At 38.9% G+C, this 23,227-nt stretch overlaps 1 protein-coding gene across 1 annotated transcript in view; it reads left to right on the top strand.

Annotated features, from left to right (window-relative positions):
* Positions 1 to 210: 210 nt before the first annotated feature.
* MPDZ (multiple PDZ domain protein) overlaps positions 211 to 23,227 on the top strand; it is a gene marked incomplete at both ends in the record, with an annotated part of 47,712 nt that continues 24,695 nt past the window's right edge. Inside the window, 10 exons of the mRNA XM_010014486.1 lie at positions 211 to 282; positions 984 to 1,130; positions 2,342 to 2,509; positions 3,452 to 3,637; positions 6,338 to 6,547; positions 8,540 to 8,656; positions 10,967 to 11,125; positions 13,689 to 13,970; positions 14,900 to 15,023; positions 19,846 to 20,044. Coding sequence (XP_010012788.1) covers positions 211 to 282; positions 984 to 1,130; positions 2,342 to 2,509; positions 3,452 to 3,637; positions 6,338 to 6,547; positions 8,540 to 8,656; positions 10,967 to 11,125; positions 13,689 to 13,970; positions 14,900 to 15,023; positions 19,846 to 20,044 — 1,664 coding nt within the window. The remainder of the gene's footprint in view (positions 283 to 983; positions 1,131 to 2,341; positions 2,510 to 3,451; positions 3,638 to 6,337; positions 6,548 to 8,539; positions 8,657 to 10,966; positions 11,126 to 13,688; positions 13,971 to 14,899; positions 15,024 to 19,845; positions 20,045 to 23,227) is intronic.

The raw sequence follows: 23,227 nt of genomic DNA, 5'->3' as shown, positions 1-23,227 counted from the left end.
GACTGCTGTAGCTGAACCCAGGACACCTGGAAAAAGCCAAACCTGGTAAGAGAAAACATGCAAAGTTTTTAGTCATATTTAGGAGAGCTCTGACATTGTGGGAATGGTTGAGTCGTCTTGCATGGTTCACATACTTTATCAGTTATATGGATAGAGAGAATATTTTATTTTTTGTCACAGTAATCTCAGACATAACTTTTAGATTTCCAGGTAACTACTACAGAAGAAGCAGCTATGAAGGCAAAGTGGCAGAGGATTATGGGTACGAATTATGAAATAGTGGTAGGTAAACTTCGATTACTATTATTAAATGCCCTTTGATTTGTCCACTTATTATGTTCCTAACATAGAAATATGTTTGTATTGTATTTGTTCCTTTATTTAGAAAAATCATACATATGCTCCTGAATCTATTGATTTTATTTTGATTATTAATTTTTAATACAGGAAAGATTTTTTCTTTATTGATTTTAGCAAAATAATTACACGCTTCTTAGGCTACTGTTCCTGTGAGCATTGCTTCACAGACTTCCTAGCTTCAAGAGGATGAATGTGCATTAAAGAAAAAAATATTTAAGGTGAATTTTGAAGCTCCCTTTATTATCCAAAGTTGAAATGTCCTACCCATTCTGCATATTGAATAAAATGCTTAATGTAGTGATTTAAATAACACATAGGACGTTTACTATAGATACAATTGAAAAGCAGTATCTGAGTTTAGGACTTTACTTCAAAATTGTATGCCAGAACTGTAGTCTCTGCAAATGTATATATTTTTAGATATATCATTGTCATATACAATTCTCACTTGTATATACTGAAGTGACACGAGATCAAAGCTTCCTAACCGTCCCCATTACACGTGACAATATTTCTGATTTCTCGTTTCTGGAATATTCACCTCGTTTTATGTAATTTGAAACAGAAAGTAACAGGTATGGTTGTAAATATGTCAAAAGTAACAATTTCTCAATCTTTTTTAGGTGGCTGTAGTTAACAAATTCAGCGAAAGTAGTGGGTTAGGGATAAGCCTTGAGGCTACAGTAGGACATCATTTCATCAGATCTATCTTACCAGAGGGGCCAGTTGGACGAAGCGGCAAGCTGTTCAGTGGAGATGAGCTGCTGGAAGTAAGAAAAAGTACTACTGTATCTTAGCCTGCATTCAGTAAGGTTTTTGAGCAGTCACTTGCTTCACATAAGTTAGTTTTGGAATGTAGCATACCTAACTGTAGGTAAACAGAAGTGCTTCAGCAGTCATTTCATATGTGCTTATGCGTATCTATGCAAACTCATACTCTTACATGCATTTCTCATCTGATAGCTGATTTTTCAGATAGTTCAAGGTCACCAAAAAAGCATACCTAGCAAAAGCATTAAGATTTAATTGGAATATCTCTACACAGTGTGGAGACTTGTCATGGTTTAACCCCAGCTGGCAACTGAGTACCATACAGCTGCTTCCTCACTCCCCATCCCCTCAGTGGAACGGGGAGAAGAATTGGAAAAAATGTAAAACCCATGGGTTGACATAAGAACGGTTCAGTAATTAAAATAAAATATAGTAATGAAAAGGAAAATCACAAAGAGAGAGAACTAAAAAGAACCCAAAACCAACAAACAGCAGTGATGTACAATACAACTGCTCACCACCCGCCGACCAATACCCAGCCAGGCGTGAGCAGCAATTTGTCCTTCCGGGTAACTCCCCCCAGTTTATATACTGGACATGATGTGCTGTGGTATGGAATACCCCTTTGGCCAGTTTGGGTCAGGTGTCCTGTCTCTGCTCCCTCCTGGCTTCTTGTGCCCCTCTTCACAGGCAGAGCATGAGAGACTTGAAAGGTCCTTGATCAGGGTAAGCGCCACTGAGCAACAACTAAAACATCAGTGTGTTACCAGCATTGTTCTCAGTCTAAAGCCAAAACACAGCACTGCACCAGCTACTAGGAAGAACATTAACTCTGTCCCAGCTGAAACCAGGACAGGACTAAATATCTGTTTACTTTTCAGAATAATTTTATTAGAATTAAAATAGGAATTTGTTTCACGTGAATGCAAGAAAAATGAAGTGACACAGTATGCGTGTGTGTAGGGTGGTGTCATGCAATTTATGAGGTTATCCATTCAGGTCAGAATTTATCTTGGTGCTAATTCTGAGCACAAAATTGAGTAGAAATTAAGGGTTGACAATGTCTGTTAGCATGGGTTTTTCTTGTGTTTTATTTTTTTTCTTTTAGATGAGGTGATTAGTGAGTTGGATTTTTTTTTTCCCCAATTTTGTTCATTGTGCTTCTAAACACTGTGTACTTCTAAACACTATGTATTCTTTATTTATTGAGGTGAATGAGATATCTTTGCTTGGAGAAAACCACAAGGATGTGGTCAATATCTTGAAAGAACTGCCTATTAAAGTGACAGTGGTGTGCTGTCGTCCAGTAGCTTCCCACATCGCTCACTCAGAAGTACTGGAGAGTCTAAGTCTATCTGAGGTTCAGCTCACAGAAAAGGTATTTTGTCTTAAATTATCGCTGGGAGAATGACTGTTTCCTTGAGAAAAATACCAAGTTCTTGTACAGGATTAGACTTGCAACCAGATAAATCGAATGAGACAAATTATATTCATCAACTGTACTTCAGTCTCATGATAGGCCATGGGCAGAAATACTAGATGCAGGTCTATCTATGTCTGTCTAAGTACTTAGCTTATGTTGTTCAGGTGAGCTTTAGGGGTATGGCAAACTGAACTGTGTGTTCTTTAGACTATGAATATATTCAGTCTGGTTTTGAGCTTCTGGGGTTTGTGTTGTGTAGAACTGTATGTTGCATTCACTGGCAGAAACACATATGTCACTTCTGAGTCCAAGTCTCTGGGCAGCATGACATACTAAGCATGTCAGTACGGCCTGTAGTGTAGTATACAACGCAATAACATTTGTATGAAAAGAAACACAGTTACTAATTCTGAGTTGCGAGCAAGGCACCAAATTCAGTTTATAGTTGCTATGCTTTTCTACTAAAGCAAGTGAAGAACATACGTGTGTGCATGTATGTGTGTGTGTGTGTGTTTTCTTTTTTAAATGTTCTGACGCCTGTCAGTGCAGTTATATTTAGAGCAAGGCATGTTTTTAGACATACTGTATAATAGTAGATATTTCCTATATATTTGAATACATGTACGAATGAAGTTTTCTGAAGTTTTTAGTTTGACAGAAATTCCATTTTTTAAGTATTTTTTCTAGTGCATACTTTCATATACTTGTAGTGTAACTGTTTTGTTACGAGGACATGAATTTTGTGTTTATCAGACTTGTTTGTTAAATCTGCTGAGTACTTCCTCTGTGTTTAGAGATGCATCACTTAGTTTTTATCTTGTTTATTGGGAACAGAGTTTTGTCTATGCAGATTCACAAAGATTTGTATTTTATTGGTGAACATTCACTTTTTCTCAGGCTCATGTAGAACTTGGATTCATTGGCTCCTCTGACACAGAGGGAACAGCTTTGGAAACAGCTGACGAGGGTCAGAGTATGGAAGAGGTGCAAAGCTCATCTTTGGCAATGTGGGAAACAGAAGTACAGCACATTGAGCTGGAGAAAGGGAGTACAGGACTTGGATTTAGCATATTGGACTACCAGGTAACTTTTACACTCCTTTCTCTTTGCAGTCCAGAATAATTCCTATTGGATCTTGCAGGATGATCTGAGTACATATTTTAAGCATAAACATTAATGGAAACCAAGCAACACAGTAAAGCTAAATGGTTATCACTGTTGGCACCCTAATAGCTAGATTAGTTATATTTATTACTGTGTTAAGATTGCAGATTCTAACAATAGTGGTAATTCTGGTCCAGAAAAATAGATGATCAATTAATATAGTAGTGTCTTCAGAAAGCTGATCTTCTAGTGCCCCAGGGGCAATGAATGATGTAGTCAGAATATTCAGGCATTTACTCATGTATTTTGCACCTGCAGTGAGGTACTTAGGGCAAGATCCAATAAAGGACTTAGGTGCTTAAAGCAGGATTTACTAAAATCCAGAACTGTGATTCTGAAATCCCTTGCTTAGCTGCTGTCTGTGCACAACATGTTTTGTGTTTGACTTCAGAATTCCTAAGTATCTCAAGCTGTGATTCCTGGTGTAATACCTCAATGAATAGCTGTGTGTCTGTCCCCAGCTTGAAATTGGTCAGGATCCCAGGATCCTGGTTAGGATCCTCCTGTTCCCAGTTGTCACAGTGGATAATTTTTATTCTGACTTTTAAGTAATTTCTCTTGTGGTCAGCATAAGCTTTTGCTGTTTGGTGGTGCTGTAGGATCTGGTCCCCTTCTAGGTATCTGCTGGATCTAGTTCCTAAGGGTATATTTGCATCTTGAGGTCACTTCCAAATGAAAATTATGCCTTCAGAGCATGCTTCAGAATTAATCTGTGCCTCAACAGTATTTTGTATTTGCATACTGATAAAAGTGACGAGCAGAGTAGCTCAATAATCTGAAGCATAAAGGCATGGTCAATTACGTGTTTCATGAAACAGTGATTACTCTTTAATGTGTTACTCAAGATACTCTGGAGTGAGACACCATAGCTGAGCCTAAGTATTTGGAGTCCACATCAGCACAAAGTAAAGTGTATGTTTGCTTCAGCCTCTTCTGAAGCATTGACACAAATGGTTTTTATCTACTGAATTTTGTTTATGGATGGTAATATTGAAGGGTTGTGGGAAGTACCTTAATATGTTGAATATGTTTTGCAAATGTGAGTTTTATCATATCCTACAGCTCTAGTCAGATTTCTGAAACTTACCTTTTCTGGTGTTAAAATATTTGTCATTTGTCCTATGATTTCTCCTTTGACATGTGGTTAAAACATTTCAGTTTGTCACTGAAGTTTCTGCTTTCTTCTGAGACTGTGAAAAATAAGATTACAGTGAGATTCATCTTTCTATTTTGCTGTTTCAATCAAATTTTCAATTTTCAGTGAACAGTGATTGAAGTTAAGGACAGTTATGTTCATACTAATACATTCCTTGTGTTTTATACAGTGGCAGCCCTGTAGGAAAGTCTACATAATTTCTTACCCCAGGGAAGACTATCACATAAACTATAGGGGTGATTTTTTTCCCCCCAAAAGTGTGTCACGCAGTGTCATCTAAAGTGACACTGTTAATACTTGTTAAAATAGTGAGGAGGTTGTCGGTGTTCAGGCTTAAGCACTATCTACATCAGTGCTAGTTTGCGAAGTGTTTTATTGCTCCATGGCATTCTTCTTACTGCATTAACTGCCATGAAGTTAAGGGTCTTCTTGGTGGCCCTCTCTTCCTCTGCGCTTCTCTCGCACACTAGCTTTCAGCAGTCACCAGTTCCTGTGCTTATGGGTGCTGCTTTGATGATGTGCATACTTCTAGGTGTACACTTTGGCACAGAAACTTACTATAGCTTCATGCCAGTTTGTAGATATTTTGTTTTTCTTTTGTTATCAGTAAAGCTGGTCCATTATTGCATTTCCGGGTTTTTTCTGTGCATGTACGCAATTGAATTGCCATATGTTGGAAGTATTAACATGTAATGATGTTGCTTGTGAAAGTAATTCTATAAGAATGATGCAAATATGTTAATCTCTGATAACTGTTATTATAGGATTGTGTGTTTCTGTTACTACTGTTTGATGCTAGTATTTTTATAGAAATCAGTGCATTGGAGGATGAGGACTTCAAAGCAGTTTTCTTTTTTAAAAGCAAACACCACTTTGTTGTGTCCTGTTGATTAGAGTGCTGTATTGGTATGTTCCTGTGTCCCATAAAGTGTTTGATTAGGCATGCATAAGGACTTGCCTCTTAGAAAGTCCTTTCTCAGCTGAGCAAGATCGGGTGCTGTGGAGTATAAAAGTTACTGAAAATAAACATCATGTTCCACCAGAGCGCGTGTGTTAACTTGCCCCAGCCTGCACTGCCCAGCTGCGTTCCCAGACCCTTGAGTGTAAGAGAGGATGAAGTCTGCAACACTTTCATTGCAGTAGGAAGTATTTGAATTTTTGGTGTGTAGTTACTCATTACAGTGCAAACAGCACTACACAGTTTAGCAGTATTTTATGCTGGAGATACATTATGGGACATCACCTAGAAAGGAGGCATAATGTTTACATTTAAGAGTTAAAAATAGGTGGAAGTATAAATGTGTGGGCAGTATAGACAGCAGGGTATGTTCCTGCTGTGGGTTCATCTGGAGCAGAGCTCCAGCTTCTTTGTTGGGTTAATAAAAGCTCAGCTAAAAAGTTAGATTTCCAAGATATGAAAGTGTAAATAAAATGAAATGTTTTTCTTCCTTTTATTTAATTAGGATCCTGTAGATCCAGCAAACACTGTAATTGTGATTCGCTCATTAGTTCCTGGGGGAGTGGCTGAGCAAGATGGCAGACTTCTTCCCGGGGATCGGCTTATGTTTGTCAACGATATCAACTTGGAAAATGGCAGCCTGGAGGAAGCAGTACAAGCACTGAAAGGAGCCCCAACAGGAACAGTTAAAATAGGAGTTGCCAAACCACTGCCTGTAAGGATTTGGGAATTGGATGGATACTTTCCCTGTTTGTCATTTAACCCGGTACATGGTGATCCTGACATCCGCAAACACTCCTTGTGCTTTGGAGTACAGCTGGGTGGCTGAAAACATTCAGAAGCTGTCTTTAACATATTCCTGTATCTCCTTGCATGTAGGAGTGGCCTGTATAGTGTACGACTAGCGCAGTGATTGCAGGACCTAGCACACCCATCTTGCAGCTGAGAAAACGGCGAAGCATCTTTCAACCAGCACAGTCTTTCAGGGCTGAAAGTTGCCAGGCATAATTTTGTACACTTTACAGGATTCTCTGAATGTGTGAGATGGTGATGTAAAGTCATTTGTATGTGGTTTGCCTGGAATTTGCCTATTCCTTTGTAGCCTTTGTATTTAGACTGCATGCTTTATGTTTAAACAATGGTGAGTCTTCAGTTCATACAGCTGCTTATTTTACTATAGCTATAAATACTTTCAGACTTGATTTTAGAAGGTAGTCTGTAACAATTAGAAGAGTGAGGCTGAAGGAGACCTAGGGTTACTGAGATAGTGTATCAGTACGGATGCTCGTGTACTAGTCTTCCTAGTGTGTAAATTAAAATCAGTAGAATGGCATCATCAGAATACCCCTTCAGCTAGTTTGGGTCAGGTGTCCTTTCTCTGCTCCCTGCTGGCTTCTTGTGCCCCTCTTCACAGGCAGAGCATGAGACTGAAAAGTCCTCGATCAGGGTAAGTGCTACTAAGCAACAACTGAAGCATCAGTGTATTACCAGCATTGTTCTCAGACTAAAGCCAAAACACGGCACTACACCAGCTACTGGGAAGGAGGAAAAAAAGTAACTGTTACAGCTGAAACCAGGACATATACTTAAGATGTCACTCTAAAAGAGAAAACGTGCGAGGGTTTTGTTTCTGTTCCCAGCAGTTTGTAAATACACAGCTTTTGCACTTTACTATTTCATGTATTATGCTTACCAATTACTTAATCACTGGCTTCTTTGTAGTACTGGATGAAGACACTTAACATAAAGTTACGTTGCAAAACTACTGGTTTATAGTCAGAATTGAATTTTGTCCTTTTGAGCCTGTTCCACCTAGCAAATACAATCATAAAATACAGATGGTGGATGCAGTGACCAGCAGGTCAAGGGAGATGATTCTTCCCTTTTACTCTGCTCTTGTGAGGCCCCATCTGCACTGCTGTGTCCAGCTCTGGAGTCCTCAGTACAGGAAAGACAGGGACCTGTTAGAGAGGATCCCCAGGAGAGTCACAGAAATCATCAGAGGGGTAGAGCACCTCTCCTATGAGGAAAGGCTGAGAGAGTTGGGGTTTTTCCGCCTGGAGAAGAGAAGACTCTGGGGAAACCTTATTGTGGCCTTCCAGTACTTAAAAGGGGCCTGTAAGAAAGATGGGAGAGACTTCTTAGCAGGGCCTGTTGTGACAGGGCAAGGGGTGATAGTTTTAAACTAAAAGAGGGGAGATTCAGGTTGGGTGTGGTTCTGGGCAAGCTAATCTAGTTGAAGATGTCCCTGCTCATGGCAGGAGGTTGGACTAGATGACCTTCGAAAGGTCCCTTCCAGCGCAAATGATTCTATGATTCAGTCTCCTTGCCTTCTGATAAGATTACCCTGCAGCTAGCAAGGTTGTAAAGGCCTCTGCTATTAAGCTCTTTCCCCGATGACAGTTTTAGTATACATTTAGTAAGAGCAGAAACTGAAAATGTGTTTTGACTAAGCTGTGAGCTCTGTGGTATAGCTGAATAGTTCTTTTTCTTTATGTGGAAGTGTAAAATGAGATCCGAAGCTGAATCAGTTGAGGTAAATTGGAAAAATAGATGTTTCTTTACCTACCCAATGCTGTGACTAATTGAAATGAACTCTTTGCCCCATTTGGAAATCATTTGCCTCTCTGAACGCCAACACGAAACGCACTGTGCAAGTCTTGTGTCCTGGCCACTCATCCAACTCAGAGCTTCGTTCTTTCTGCAGCTATCACCAGAGGAGGGCTATGTCTCTGCTAAGGAAGATTGCTTTTTCTACACTGCCCAGTCACTTGAGGAGGAGGGGCCAGCTGATGCAGCCCTCTTCCATGCTGAGCTGGCTCTGGTTAGTGGCCCAACTTACCAAAGATTTCTTAAGTCTTTGCATTTTGTAATGAAAGGGGTTGCTTTGTCACTGCTCATGCTTATTTTTAGTGTTTACTGTCACCACATTACTCATCCACTGTAGTTGGTAGTTTCTACCGACATGGTAGAAACTGGCATCTGGAGATTTTCGCTGTTTGCATGAGCTGTGAATCTGGCCTATGATATGTTAGTTGCTGGAAAAGAAGAAATTATTTTTCTGAGATTTTCAAAAGTGCATGGCTTCCTCGTTTTCCTTGCATGCACTCAGTATCCTTTTGAAAATCTCACCTTGTATAGAGAAATATTCATGTGCTTATTTAATAAATAAATCTTTTTGTCTATATCATAATATATCACTTCTCTACCTTGAAAAGTTTTTGGAACTCTTTTTTTTTTTTTGCATGTAAGCCAGCCTTACAAGGAATGCTGTCTGTCTTCAAAAGCTGCCAGTGCTTCCTCCTGATAGTATTTAGGCTTCAGCATCAATCAGTGGTTATGAGATTTGCAAGGTCAAAAGGTGTTCGCTTGTACTAACAATGCAGCTTACCTGAGCATTCAGTGCCTTATATAGCCTAGAAGTTACTCAGATAGAAAAGGCACAGGAAACAGGACTGTACAAAAACAAAACAAAAACCAAAACCTAACCAAACAAACCAACTCCAAAACAGAATATAAAAAAATATTCTGAGTATAAAAAAGTGTTCTGACAATATCTTCTCATGGTTATTTCTACTGATCTGAATTTGATATTGAAGTTATTTGGCCCTCATTTTTCAGGGACATGGGTAGGAAGCAGTTTCTACTGAACACCAGAACTTAATTAGAAAAAAAACCCAAAACCTAACAAAAATCAGAAATGGATCCTTATAGGGCAAAACCCCCTGAGTTGCGGCTTCCAGTATGTTTGCTATTTTTTCACATTTGCGAAATGACAAACTGGTTTTAGTAACTTGTTTTTAAACAAGACTGCCTGTTTTTCTTCTGCAGTTTGTTACCTTGGTACAGTAGTAAGTAACTATGTTTGCCACCTACTGTTCATTGATAAGAAGTATGAATAAACTAGGTTATATATTGTAAATAACCTTTAATTAAAGATGTGTTGAAAAAATCAGATTAAAAGTTGAGTATTTAGAAATTTTACTTCTATCTGTGATCCATACAAAAAATTAAAATTGTGAAAGAACAATGAAAATATATAGCAGATAATATGGTTAGGTTTTCAACTCTGTCAACTAGTTAAATGTGCAAAATATGAAAATGAATGTGCAGTAACGGATTTGAAGATACGTTTGCGGAGTGCACTCATGAAATACCATTTTTCATAGATAAATCTGCCCTCAGATTCTACAGATCTATCCCAGTTTTTTACATTCCCTGTTTTAGGGCATAGCTTTGGAAACAGTAGTCTGCATTTTCCAGAAGATGGGCTGAGAGTCAGTTACACCAAAGGAGCAGTTTTAATTAGCTGTTAAGTTTCTAGGGTTGAGATCATTAAAAAATGGATCATTTGTACTCCAAAAATGAATCAGTTCAATCACTGCAGGTTGTGAATCTGCAGAATGTGACTGTGTTGTGAATCTGATATACCGAATTCATGGTATGATTCACCACAGAGGCACACAAAAAGTACTGCCTATGTCCATGTCTTTTTAAAATTGTATTTCTCATGTAAGACAGAAGTCTCCGTATTAATCTTGTTGTCAAATTTAAAATCTTTTGGAAATCATAAAAATTATGTCTTTTTTTTTTTCTTTCCTCATAAATGTATTGGAAATCGTCACAGTTTCCAGATGATTATTTTTTTGTACCATTTTGAAAGCAACTGAACCTGTGAAGTTAGGTTGGGGCAACGTTCCTGACAGGTGGCACTAAGTGAAGCTCAGAATTTTTTCAGTGTCAATTCTTGTAAAATAAAATTAAAACAAAACAAAACAAAACAAAGCCCTAAAAAAATCAAAATATTGATGCCAGGGAGCACAGCAGAATTCTCCAACACCTCACACTTCCGTTAACAGTCATGAGCCTGCCTTAGCCCTGCATCTCATTCCAGTTGAGACTCTCACTTCAGATCTTCTTTGCAACCTCGGAAGATGTAGTAACATGAATTATAATGGAAGCAGAAATCTTTCGTACTGTTCTATGCAAGTGTAACTTCAGTGTAAAACATGCAGGGGGGAAAAAGAAATACAAGAAAAGTGTCAGTCAGTGTGTAGTGGCTGAGGTGCATGTGTCTGGGGCTTACGCGGTGTGAAGGTAACAGCCTGGCTGATTTAATTGCTTTTATTGTTAGGTGGACTCCAGCGAGGCAGATCTAGCGGATGAGTCCACCTTTGAATCACAGTATTCTCTAGACAGTGACGTCTTCCAGGCTTCAATGATAGCTCTGCACGGCAGTACCTGTAGCGGTGAGCTGAACTACACCTTCTGTCTTCCACTGTCAACTCCCAAGGTAAAGAGGAGGATGGTTTTATTGGTAAAGAACTTTGATTATAAGTATGAAAAGCCTGTTATTAGATATGTTTTATTAGATATGGTTTATGTCATTCTGGTTCAAACTGCACTATTTGTTACCAGATTAAAGTACAGTTTTGTTCAGGGTGTAGCTGGTGTCTTGAAGACAGACATCTGTGTTGAAGAGAGGGGCAGCTATAAGATTGAAAGCTTGTATTTTTATTTTGTATAGCCAGATAAAGTGTGGTGAGATGATTGTAGCGTTAAAGCTGTGGTGAGCAGTCTGCTACAAAAACTTAATTGTTACTACCTCAGAGCATAGCAAACAGTGGTAACACAAAATAGCTGCATCATTCTACAGTATTTTAGGTATGAAAAGCAAGAGTAAGTTTTCATCCTAAGCTTTGCTTTTATGCTTCATAGTTGGTATGTTTGCTAATGCATTTACTGTGTTCTGAAATGAGATGTTCATACAGTTACTGTAATTAAAAATCAATCCATATATTTCAAACAACTGATTGCTAACAATATCTATTTAAAGACAGTAAATGAAGCTAAGTTCTTTAAGAGTATTAAGATCAGCATCTTTTTTCTTGCTAGTCACATACCCTTAATGACTTGATTGTATCAGAGTTGATGTTTTATGATTCTCCATGGTTTTCCATGCTCTTTTTTCTTGACAATCTTGACAATCTGTAGATTTGTAATTTCTCCTAGCAGTCATCTTTGAAAGCATTGTAGGGGTTTCTTCCAGGGTTTGCAGTCTGTGGGCTTGGAATACAATAGCTGCTGCTTCTTTTGCCCCACTTGAGCTTCAATAACTCCCTTTATCCTTCTGGAATATGTTCAGTCCTTCTGAAGCACTGGTTAGAAAGCTAAATTCATCTTCTAATGGTTTCTCCTAATCCACAGAAGAGTACATCTCTGCTGTGCCAGTGGGACAGATTGCATTGTTTAGCTCTGTAATTGTTACTTAAACGGATTATGCATTTTGCATGCTGAGAAGCATTTTATGAGATAGAGGCTGGATTTACATTATATATCATGTTGAGGCTCTAGAAAATCTTAAGTTATTTTCAGCACTGACTTAAAGATGGCTTCGGTTCTCATGGTTTTTAAAGGATTATGGTTCTGACTTTTCAGTGTTCCTCTCTTTTCACCAGTATGAAGTGAGTTCATCAGGTAGCATTTAGTTATGAATGACTTCAAAAGGTGAACGTGGCAAGAAAATCGGTTCATTAAAGAAGACTTCTGAAGCAAATGAAATACTGTAAAAACGAAAAAAATGCTGTTCAATGCTGTGAGGAATGCAGAGGTATTTAGCTATTTTGGACCTCAGGGCAGTTGACAGGTTCTGAATGCCTTTGGTGTCACTTTTGAAATAGGTGATGAAAAATCTTGAAGTCAAAGTGATGCAAATGCTCTAATGAGGCCACATGTTGTGTAGTTACAAATTCCTGAAATCATGTTTATCTTCAAAAATTACAGCATTGCCTTTCCTTTAAGTGAAACAAAACTTAAAACAGGCATGTGCTGCAACTTTAATATGTATATATGGCATATGGAATAAATATTGGGAATTATCTCGATCTTGTTTTCATTGTTTTGGAAATGGATACAAACCAGACTTAAAAGTATGCGTCCCAGCTGTCTCCAAAATCTTACAGAATAATGGAAATACAGTTTGGTGTTTTGTTTTCCAAAAGGTAGGAAATTATGTCATTGATTGTATCATGCAGATTAGTTGTATTTAGGCTTTGCTCAATTACCTTCTCAGATGTTACTTAAACCACTTACTTACAGGTGAACCGTTTCTCATGATTGTCTGGGGACAGAACAAGCATGTATGCACTTTAGGAAAGATGAGAAAAATTAATTCTAAGGCCCTTGATAGAAAATGTTGCAAAATATCCCAAAATCCTAGGAAACGTGTTTTCCCCACTTTTTGGAAAGGTAACAGAAGAATTAGTAGGACAAGTGGATAACAACCAAGACAAATATAGGTAGACATTCTTGTGACTACATTTAGTATATTTTAGAGAAAAATCCCTAATATTGATACAAAAATCCCTAGTACTGACACAATGTCTAAGTCCGTGATACATTCTTCTAATGTCTAATGGCCTACATGTTTTTAAAATTACTTACTTTGAAAGCTCAGCTAGAGAATATTTGAAGATTATTTTTTTTTTTTTTTCAGGAGGTTATTAAAATCGCTTAAAATATTTGGAATTCAGGACCTTGGAATCTTGAAAGTCTAAACAAATTTTGTATAGAGAGCTTAGTCCTAGTAATGCAGCCTTTTGTTAGAGGAGAACTATTGATGAGTATCAAATAAGAATTTGGCCTTTGCAGTAACTTATTTTAATTGATTTTTGGTATTTTAAAACAGAAGAAATTGGCTGAGGAAGCAAGTAAATGTTACAGTAAAATGCTTCATGTTACAACAATATGTTTAAATTCTGTGTGATTATTTTCTGTGTAAGATTTTAGCATGAAATGTAGTTTGTAATTATACTACAAAGTAATGTTGATCGTTCATTGTCCCCTGTGTTTAACAGTCTGTTGGAGAGGAACATTCAAATGCTGCAGCCGATTTCCGTGTATCTGACAAGAATCTGTACAACATGGATCTGAATCAGAGAGAGCAAAAGTCTGTAGAGGGGAATAGCCTGGAAACTGCCACTGGTTTTACTAAAAAGGATCTTCTGCCTCTGGATGTTTTGGATACCAACCAAAATGAAAGTGAAAACGCGGCAACATGGACTGGATCTCAGAAAACAGCAGAAATTGCACTAAGTACAGGCCTTGCTACTACCATGCAGCTTGATCCCACTGGAAAAGTAAAGATTTTTTTTTTTTTTTTTTTGAATAATCAGTAAAAAAAACTATGTAAAGGCTGTATTACACCATAGTATCTCCTACAGGAATTGTCACTGGCTAACAACCGTGTATGGTTCTTTGATTATAAATGTCCATCAGATGTCATAGCTCACATCAGATTTGCAACTTTCAAAACTTACATATTTGCAACTTTCCAAACCAGCAGGTATTTCATGGTGTCAAGATAGTGATATCTCAGACAGTGGCAGTACAGAGGTATATAAAAGTCTACGCATACCTTACAGCAGTAAACTCTGTTGGACAACAGTGTGTCCTTTGAGCATATTCCCTGTTAACCTCTGAAGAGGCATGGATGCAAGGAGGAGGTGCACGGCTTAAAACCAGGCCTAGGAAGCCAAGAGGGAGTGGTGTAACAATTTGTATGCTGGTGTTTGTGCAGGCCTGTGTGGTTCAGCTCACAAACTGGCCTGCAGTGCCACAGTGTGCAAATGAAACATTCCTTTATATGACAGTCAGTGTGACGTGTTTCTTTTTCTTCTGTTCAGTGATTTATTAAGAAATTATTTATAGAGCTGCAGTTTCTTGCAAGATTTGTTATTTTAGCACTGACAGATCGTCAGGCATTTGTGGTAAACAAGTCTGAGAGCACTTGAGTTCAGCCCACTAATTTCAAGAGTGTTACTGATGTTCTTAAATTAAAAGCATACCTTGTGGTAGATGAGCTGTATAACCTGCATGAAAACAGAAAATAGGTATGTCAGTTTGATCTTTGATGAACTGACTTTTCCAGTGTCTGTATAAGGAATCTGTGTTAATTATTCACCTAGCTTTTGTATAAGGTATGATTAGTTGAGGTCAGGATGTCCAGTCGTATTTTTATTTCTCATACATGAGTATTCTGAACTTACGTTATTTTCTCCTGTGTTAGGATCAAGTGCTTTTGATGGAAAAGAGATGCCCAGTAGCTTTGGAGGGAATTCCCACAATCCCAAATTCAGTAAAAAATGTGTACGAGAAGACTATCACTATTGCAAAAGGCAATTCAAGTCTAGGTAAGGTAGCTAACGTTTTTTGTAACCTTTTCAGGAACATGGCTTTCTGTTTTTCTCATTAGTTTTCTGTTTTGTTAGTGTTGTGGTTCAAGCCCAGCTGGCAGCTTGGAACCACGCAGCCACTCGCTCACTCCCCCCCACCCCTTCCTCCCCCTGCTCCCGGAGGGATGGGGAGGAGAATCAGGAACTCATACGGGGTGAGGTAACAGCAGTTCAGTAGCTAAGGTGTAATACAAACCACTACTGCTACCAACAATAATGATAAGAGGAATAACAAGGGGAGAGGACACAAACCGCTCAACACCTGCCGACCGATACCCAGCCCGACCCGAGCAGCGATCTGGGCCTTCCGGGTAACTCCCCCCAGTTTATATACTGGGCATGACGTGCTGTGGTATGGAATACCCCTTTGGCCAGTTTGGGTCAGGTGTCCTGTCTCTGCTTCCTCCCGGCTTCCCCTCCTCCCTGGCAGAGCATGAGACTGAGAAAGTCCTTGGTCAGAGTAAACATCACTTAGCAACAACTAAAACCATCGGTGTTATCAGCGTTGATCCCCAGACTGAAAGTCAAAACCACAGCACTGCACCAGCTACTAAGAAGGAGAAAAAAATGACTGCTGTAGCTGAACCCAGGACAGTTAGTAAAGATTAAGCATTTTCTTTTTAGTATGGAAAGCATTTTGGGATATTCATTCTTTGCTCTTCTTACTGTGTTTGGCTGTGGTGGCAATGGATTTATTTTCTGTCACCGTGAACACAAAAGTAACGTCTCCAGTATGAGATTCCCCCCCCACCCCCGTAATGAAAATTCCTAGTAATTCCTAAATGTCAACATAATAATTTTAATACTTTGGTTTTTTTAATGTCTGTATGTTTATGTAATGTGGGGAAAGAACAAGATACAGCCAAGGAATGTTGTAGAAGAACACTTTGGTTGAAGAGCTCCAGAGTAGAGTTTCAAATGTATGTAAACAGAAAATGATCTTGCTTTCTGAGGTTGGTCAGGAGGGTCTAGCAAGCTGTTAACTTCCTTGCTACATATTTATACAAGTTTTAAGTGCCTCAGTATTTCTGAAAATCAGGTCATTGGTACAATTAATAGGTAGTATTTTTAGCTCAATGATACTATGATTGTGTAGAGAAATTCAGAGTTTTGAGTATCTGCAACTTCCTAAGTATACTGACTAGAGGCACATTTTGGACTGAACAGGCACAACAGACGGAAATGTTTTTCAGAGTCCTCTTCTGGACTGTGGTGTGGCCCTGGGCAGTGCGAGGGGGAGTGTGGAGATTGCATCCTTCCAGGCCAGTTTCTAGAGCTAGCAGGAGGGAGGCTTTGTGGTGAACAGCAGTGGTGCTCTCTTCCTGTTCATGGCTGGAGTGTTCATCTACTTTTGATTTAGGTTCTGGTGCTGTTTCTTCTGGCCAGATGCACGTCCTTGAAGACTCTTTGGTGTTGGTAGGGCAGGAGTTTGTGTGGGTGCTGGCTCTCTGCAGTGACTTCGCAAACACATTAGGATGAGTTGTCCACAGAACAGACTGTTCATAAAAAGACACCACTCAGGACTCCCTTGCTGTGCAGAGGTGGATGGGATGCTGTGAATGGTGTAATTCAGTGCCTGCTTCTGCCTGGTACGAAATACCTTCTCATGGCGGGGTGCACATTCTGCCGTGTATCACCTTCTCCCTGATACAGCCAGTCTCCAAAACTGGATCAGAAACTAATCTGGCATAAAATCAGCCTTCCCAGAATATAAAGCTGTAGTCAAGGCTGAAGTGGGTATACGTTGGCTTTCATTGCTGTGAGGTGCTTGGGTAACTACTGTCTTTACTGGCCTCATTCCCAGGCTGTGTAAAATGCAGGTCACAGAGCAGTTCCAGGCATTTGGATTTTGTTAAAAAAACTTTTGTTTACAGTAACCTCTTAACTCCATAAAGCAGTCTTTTTCATGTATGTTTAGGAGTATTTTAAGTGCAGTGAACAAAGAAAGCAAATTTCTTGTCAAGCTTAATACAGCATAAAAATATAAACTTGGGGCAGGGTGCGCATTGGCAGACGTTGCACACATGAAAAGTAAGACTGGCCTTTAATGTATATATAGTATGAATGTGAATAATGCTTTCTCCTGGCTTTTGACTGTGGTCTTTTTCTTCCAGTCTGTGCATGCTCTGGCCTGGGAATCTGCCTGGGCACAGCGAGCAATTTATACACATGGCTGCACTGCTTTTAACTTTCATTTTTACAAAAGGAGCTAAATCAAGAGCTGTGAATGATGTTGAGAGCTGCAGCTGCATCAATTATTTCAGCTGAGAGCTGGCACTTCTTTTTTCCTTTTAAACGGTGTCATCTATAGCTTGCAATAGCTCTTCAAGAGCAGGCGTAGCTGGAGCTCTAACCTTTTGGTTGTGATTCTTAAAAGGTAAGAGGATGGAGGACCCAAATGCCAGAAAAGCTGAAATGCCATTGTCCTGTGTGATGCCGTTGGCAACTTGACAGTGGCATTTGCATTTTTAACCTGAAACTGTAACTGTCCAAAGTGTGACATCAGCCTTGCAGATCTGTTGTAATGAGGATGTCAGCATAGAAACCCTGGGTAATGTTTTTCTAAAGTGTTGTTACACTGGCCTCAGTAATACTGTTGTTTGTTACTGGCTTAACCAAGCAGCAGTTACGTTCACAGCTTCAAACTTCATTTCAGCTGTTTCCGTGGCAATTTGCTTTTCTGTCCACACTGCCTATACTCTGGTGGAGACCACTCTTGCAGTTTTATTTACATTCACCTCTGACTACGTAACCTGTATGAGCAGATCTTTCAAGAGATGGTTGTTGGAAGAAGTATGTAAGTGTAAATGCTGGGGTATCCTCTGCAGGACAGCTCTGGTAAATGCCAAATGTGCTCAACATTGTGATATTACTAATCTGAGAGGTAGGTGACAGACAGTTTACCTCTGCTTTTTCTGATAGCAAGGCATGTCAGTGGCATTGCGTGTCTGTATCACAGATCTGCTGCCCCCATGCTTAAATTACACCTGTCCACGGCTGACATAATTTTCTGGCAAATCATAGATATAAATCTCCAGTCAATGGTAACACCATATTCTTTCATCAGTTTAATATAAAGTATCATCATGAAGATGGGTTTTGCAGTTTTTCCAAAAGAGAAATGTGAACTTCTATGTACCAAAGTAGAGAAGTAGATGTATTTCTGTGTCTAGGAACCTTTTCAGGCCATTCCTTGCTAGTTAGGGCCACTTTCTAGTACTTCATACAACTATGTCGATCTTGGCTACAAGTGGGTGTGAGGAGCCAACACTATTAAGAGAGATTTATTTTCTGGAAGGAGTCCTAAAAAACACAAAGGAATATTGGGATTAGTGTTGTTTTTTAAATGGTTAATTTTATTTTTTTCTCTGAGACGGATGTATATATGCAGATATTTTTTTGGTTGGCTGAGTCTGAGTAGCTTGGGGTTTATACCTGCCTTCTAAACTCTGTTCAGCCAATCTGCCTCCCAAGGTCTGCGGTCACAGAGTAAATTGTTCAGTCTCTGTCTTCTGTAGCCGTGTTTGTATAGAAATGGTTACAATTTTTTTGTAGTCACTAGATCTGCTCTGGGTAGCTTTCATCTTCCACTCACAGTCTGGGCAATAGTGCACAGATTCACAGTCTGGACAATAAGGTGCAGACACACAGCTGCACTCCCAGTGCTTCCTAGCCTGATGTTTACATGCAAAACCAAGAGAGCACATAGCAGAATAGTCACTGCCCCCTTCTCCAGAGGATATTCTCTATAAGGCTCTCTTACTTCAGTGGCTTCATCTTGTTAGTAGAGGAAAGCTTTAGCACACAAAAAAGAATAAAAATTAATTTGACAGTATTAAGATAGTGGAAGCTGGGTCCGCTAGCTGGCCTTCCAGAATGATGACCCTTCAGGTACTTTTCTGTTGCCTTAGGAAAGAGCTAAGAACTTTTCCTGGAACTGTCATCAGGGTTGATTTTATGAGCACCAACTGTCCTGAAAATAACAGTGAGAACTCATGAGTCTAACAGCAGTCACAAGACTTCCCACAGGGGAGGAGAGAGAAGAGCATCTCTATCTCAAATCCCATTAGCGAAAAGGAAGTGGAGTTAAATGTGGTGTAGAAACATTGAGAAGTAATGTCTTGCTGTGCCACAGGTGTGGAGTCATGGTGTCAGGTAGTGGACTGTATCCGTAAGTAGTGCACAGGCTCTCACAGATGTCAGGACACTCTTCTAGGCCTAAGCAGTGGTCCACCTAGGAGGGCAGAAATGCAGCCACTAGCAAAGTGGCCTCTGATTGAGGCTTTTTGTTGAAAATAAGTATGTGGTTGTGTTGTCTCTATGCTCCTGATTAACTCTTTAATCATTCCACCACCTTTCCAGAGAGAACCATTATAAAATGAATTGAAATGTGGTGTATAAACTCCATAAGCCATCCAGAAAAGTGGTAAATTTGACTGGTTTAGAAACAATTTAATTACCTTTTTTTGTTTATTTTCTGCTTATTTTTTGGGTTTTTTTTTTGTTTTTGTTTGTTTGGTTGGTTTTTTTTTGTTTGTTTTTTTTTTTTTGAGCCTGGTATGTGAAACGACGCAAGGTAAAGCAAAGATGCTGAGGTTGTGACTTGTAACTACTGATTGGAGGAGGAGATTGCAAGAGAGAATAAGAGCAATGTTTACAGGCTTGCTGACATTGACAGGCGGGCTGGCTGGCTTTTGTCTTCCGTGCCCCAGGTTACATTTCTTTTTCAGAGCTAGCTCTCAAAGACATTACTAACTGTTTAATGTGTTTTTCACTGTAGGGATGACGGTAAGTTCCAATAAAAATGGCTCAGGAATGATAGTCCGCAGCATCATCCATGGAGGCTCAATAAGTCGTGATGGACGGATTGGTGTGGGGGACTGCATCCTGTCCATTAATGAAGAGTCAACCACTGACTTAACCAATGCACAAGCCCGGGCTATGCTAAGGAGGCATTCACTCATTGGACCAGATATAAAGTAGGTAAAGGTAGATGATGAATTGTGGTAGGAAGAGACTAATAATCAATATCTGGTTATTTATGGAAGTATTCTAAATGAAAATTTTATTTTTACAACTTGAATTTACCTTTAAGTTAACAACTTCAGATGGATAATTCACCTTGGGATTACAGCTTCGTGCATTTGAAAGATAAAATCACATGTGTGAGAGGCTTTGGATGTTCTTACTAAAGTTACTGCTATCAGTGGTAAATATCATCATTACTGCCCTACCTGGTGATATTGAAGGAATGGTATTAGAGTTTTGCTTTCACAATATGACTTTCCTGAAGAAAGTAGGGGTTTCCTCAGGGTGTTTGTTTTTGTCAAAGGTGAACTGTCCTGGCCATTGCACAAGTGGCTTCATTTCAGGAAGATCTTTGTAATGGATTTTGGCTTTGACTGCCAGACAGAAAGTATGACACATGATGTTAATGCAGAAAAGTAAAATTTGAAACATTTTCAGTACATCTGTGACAAAAAGTAGAAATAGTGTGTTTTGTGAAGTCACAAGTTTTTATTAGTACATACAAAGGTGCTGTTGCTCTAGTGCATAAATACCTGCTTTTGGGAGTACTACTCTAAACTTGTAGTAATCAATACAAGTTCTGAAAAATACACTTGCTTGAAGAGAAAGTTTCTTCTTCTCAAGTTCACTCAATTCACAACCCTTTAATTTTCTCTTAAAGTAAAATTCTTTCTAGCTCTCATGGTTATGGAGTTAACTTTGCCCACGTGCATCATCTAGAAATAAGACTGTTCCTCAGCTTGTAGGCAGTGCTCTAAACACAGCAATGCAGCTCCAGGAATCTAGTAGCTGTTTTTCTCAAACCCGTGGTAGCATGGATTGGGTCAGTTCAGCCCCAGTGCTGTTACAGGTAACTGTGTGGTTTCTGTCAGTTCAAAATGAACTGCAGGGCATTTGGTTCTTCCCCAGAAGTATTCTAGCTTTGAAGAGACTTGGCATTTCAGGAACAGATAGACAAAGTATCTTCTCTGTGGGTAGTAAGTTAAATTGCCCCATATTTGTCACAGATTTTGATTATGATTTAATACAGGCTTGTTTAAATAATGGGATGTGCTCATATAATGGATTACATTATTGTCAATTCTGTCATCAATATGAGTTATTGATAAAATGTGACATTGATTTTTATTGTAAGCTTTTAAACTCTATTCTACTTCTGACTACCACAGCTGAAATCAGTTGGTATGCATGCATGCATGCATGTGTGTGTGTGTCTGCTTAGATACACAGATGTTACAGCACCGTTCTTCTGTGAGGAGTCTTTTATTAGTGCCACAGTTACGTAACCAAGCACAGATGCACTCATTAGTTGTGCTTATCCCTTCATAGCTGCTGCGCTTTACACTATGTGCCTATAACTTTTGTAGTCTTACTCTTTTACGTATACGTCAGAAATACCAAAATCTTGTCTTAGATGTGAATATTCAGATTTTGCAGAAAAAAGTTTATGCCCTTTCTGAAAGACCTTGCAGAAGAGGGGCAGTTGCTATTCATATTCTTATATTCCCATGATAAGGATTTAAAGTGAAGCTGGCTTCAGCACTTTAAAGAACTGAAAGACCAAAACCTATGGTAGCTTCTAAAGGAGTCTTGCAAGAATAAGGACAATATTTTTTGGCCTACGTAGCTTTGATACCTATTCAGGATAATTAAAGTTTTCTGTAATCTGTACTTTCAGGAGCAGTACAGGATCTCAGGAAAAATATTATGATAAAAATGGGGGTAATGTCCCATGTCTGAAATTGGAGATGTGAATCATTATCTCATGACAGATGTTCATGTTTTCCGAGGGAGATACACAGCTATGTAGATGTCGCTTCAGAGCTAGTGTGGTCCACTGTGATGCAGGATTTGCTATTTAAGGGCCAGCGTTTCTCATGAACAAGTTGCATCTCTTTGTTGTCTTCCATGGGAAACAAGGGTGCACAAGTACTCAGATGTATCTGTCTACGTATCATTCCTCTTCATCCATACAGGGCTGAAGAGTTGGAACTGTAAGACTGAGCTTTTTTTCGGTTGCAAAGTGCCTTCAAAAAGTGATTAGGTAGAAATATTTTAATTTCAAAGTTTTATTTCAGTGGCAGACATTATTTACTGAGAAAATGCAAACCTGTTCTTACTTGCCACATAAATGCTTTGTTTTGTTTTATTGAAGAAAATTTGATTTTGAATAGTTCAAGAACCAGAAATATGAGTTTCAGACTAAGGTATTTATTTTTTTCCCCTTTGTGTGTAGAAAACCAGATGTGTGGCCATACAGAATGCATTTCGTTTCACTTCTCATTCCACCTTGCCAGGAGCTTTTATATTTCTGTAATAATAGCCAGTGTTTTGTGCTCAGCAGCAGCTGCTTGTAACATCTGTCAGATAATTACAGAGCTGAATCAGAATTCACCTGCCAAAAATGTGGGGATGAATTCCTGATCAAGAAATAAAAGATAGATTGCAGTTTCATTTTCCATGCTTGTTAATAATCACTGCTATAGAAAATAATAAAGAGCAGATGCTTTCTGGGGGAGGTGTAGATGAAGTGGAGGTGGAATGGGGAAAGCAAAAAAAAGCAAAAAGGAGAAAGAAAACAAAAAAAAAGCAGCTCACACTTTTAACTACATAAATATGCCTCTCACAGTCAGCATGAGACATTGACATTTGTTAACACCATTGTAAAAAGATACTACCTCATATGCTTCACATTCTAGATCTTCTCCAGCACCTGCTGATGATCAGGCCCTCAGTTATGTGTGAGTATTGGCAATTCAGACACTCATTATGGCTCTGTGTTGCAATTTGTCTGTAAAATCATTCCATGCTTTTATGACATCCATAGTAATGTCAGGGATATATCCAGATATAGGTACATATTCTCTCTCTTTTTGTGTCTGTACATGTGGCTGCACATGTTAATGTTTATGTGTATTTTCTTAAAAAAGGTACAAGGGTGTGTGTATATGTATGTGTATATTGCTTTAAACTTGAAGATTGGAGTATACTTTTAAGACTGGAATGAAAACACCTGTATTAAAAAAAAAATAAATACTGCTGATATTTTAAAATTTAATCTATGACAGCCACCCCAGAACATGCTCAGAGCATGTGTGTGTGTCTGTGTGTGTGTGCGCGCATGCGTGTATACA

This window comes from Nestor notabilis, unplaced genomic scaffold (assembly GCF_000696875.1).
Source record: "Nestor notabilis isolate BGI_N333 unplaced genomic scaffold, ASM69687v1 scaffold30955, whole genome shotgun sequence".
NCBI classification, from domain to species: domain Eukaryota; kingdom Metazoa; phylum Chordata; class Aves; order Psittaciformes; family Psittacidae; genus Nestor; species Nestor notabilis.
Note: the sequence above shows the minus strand (reverse complement) of the source record. Positions and strands in the feature narration are given on the sequence as shown.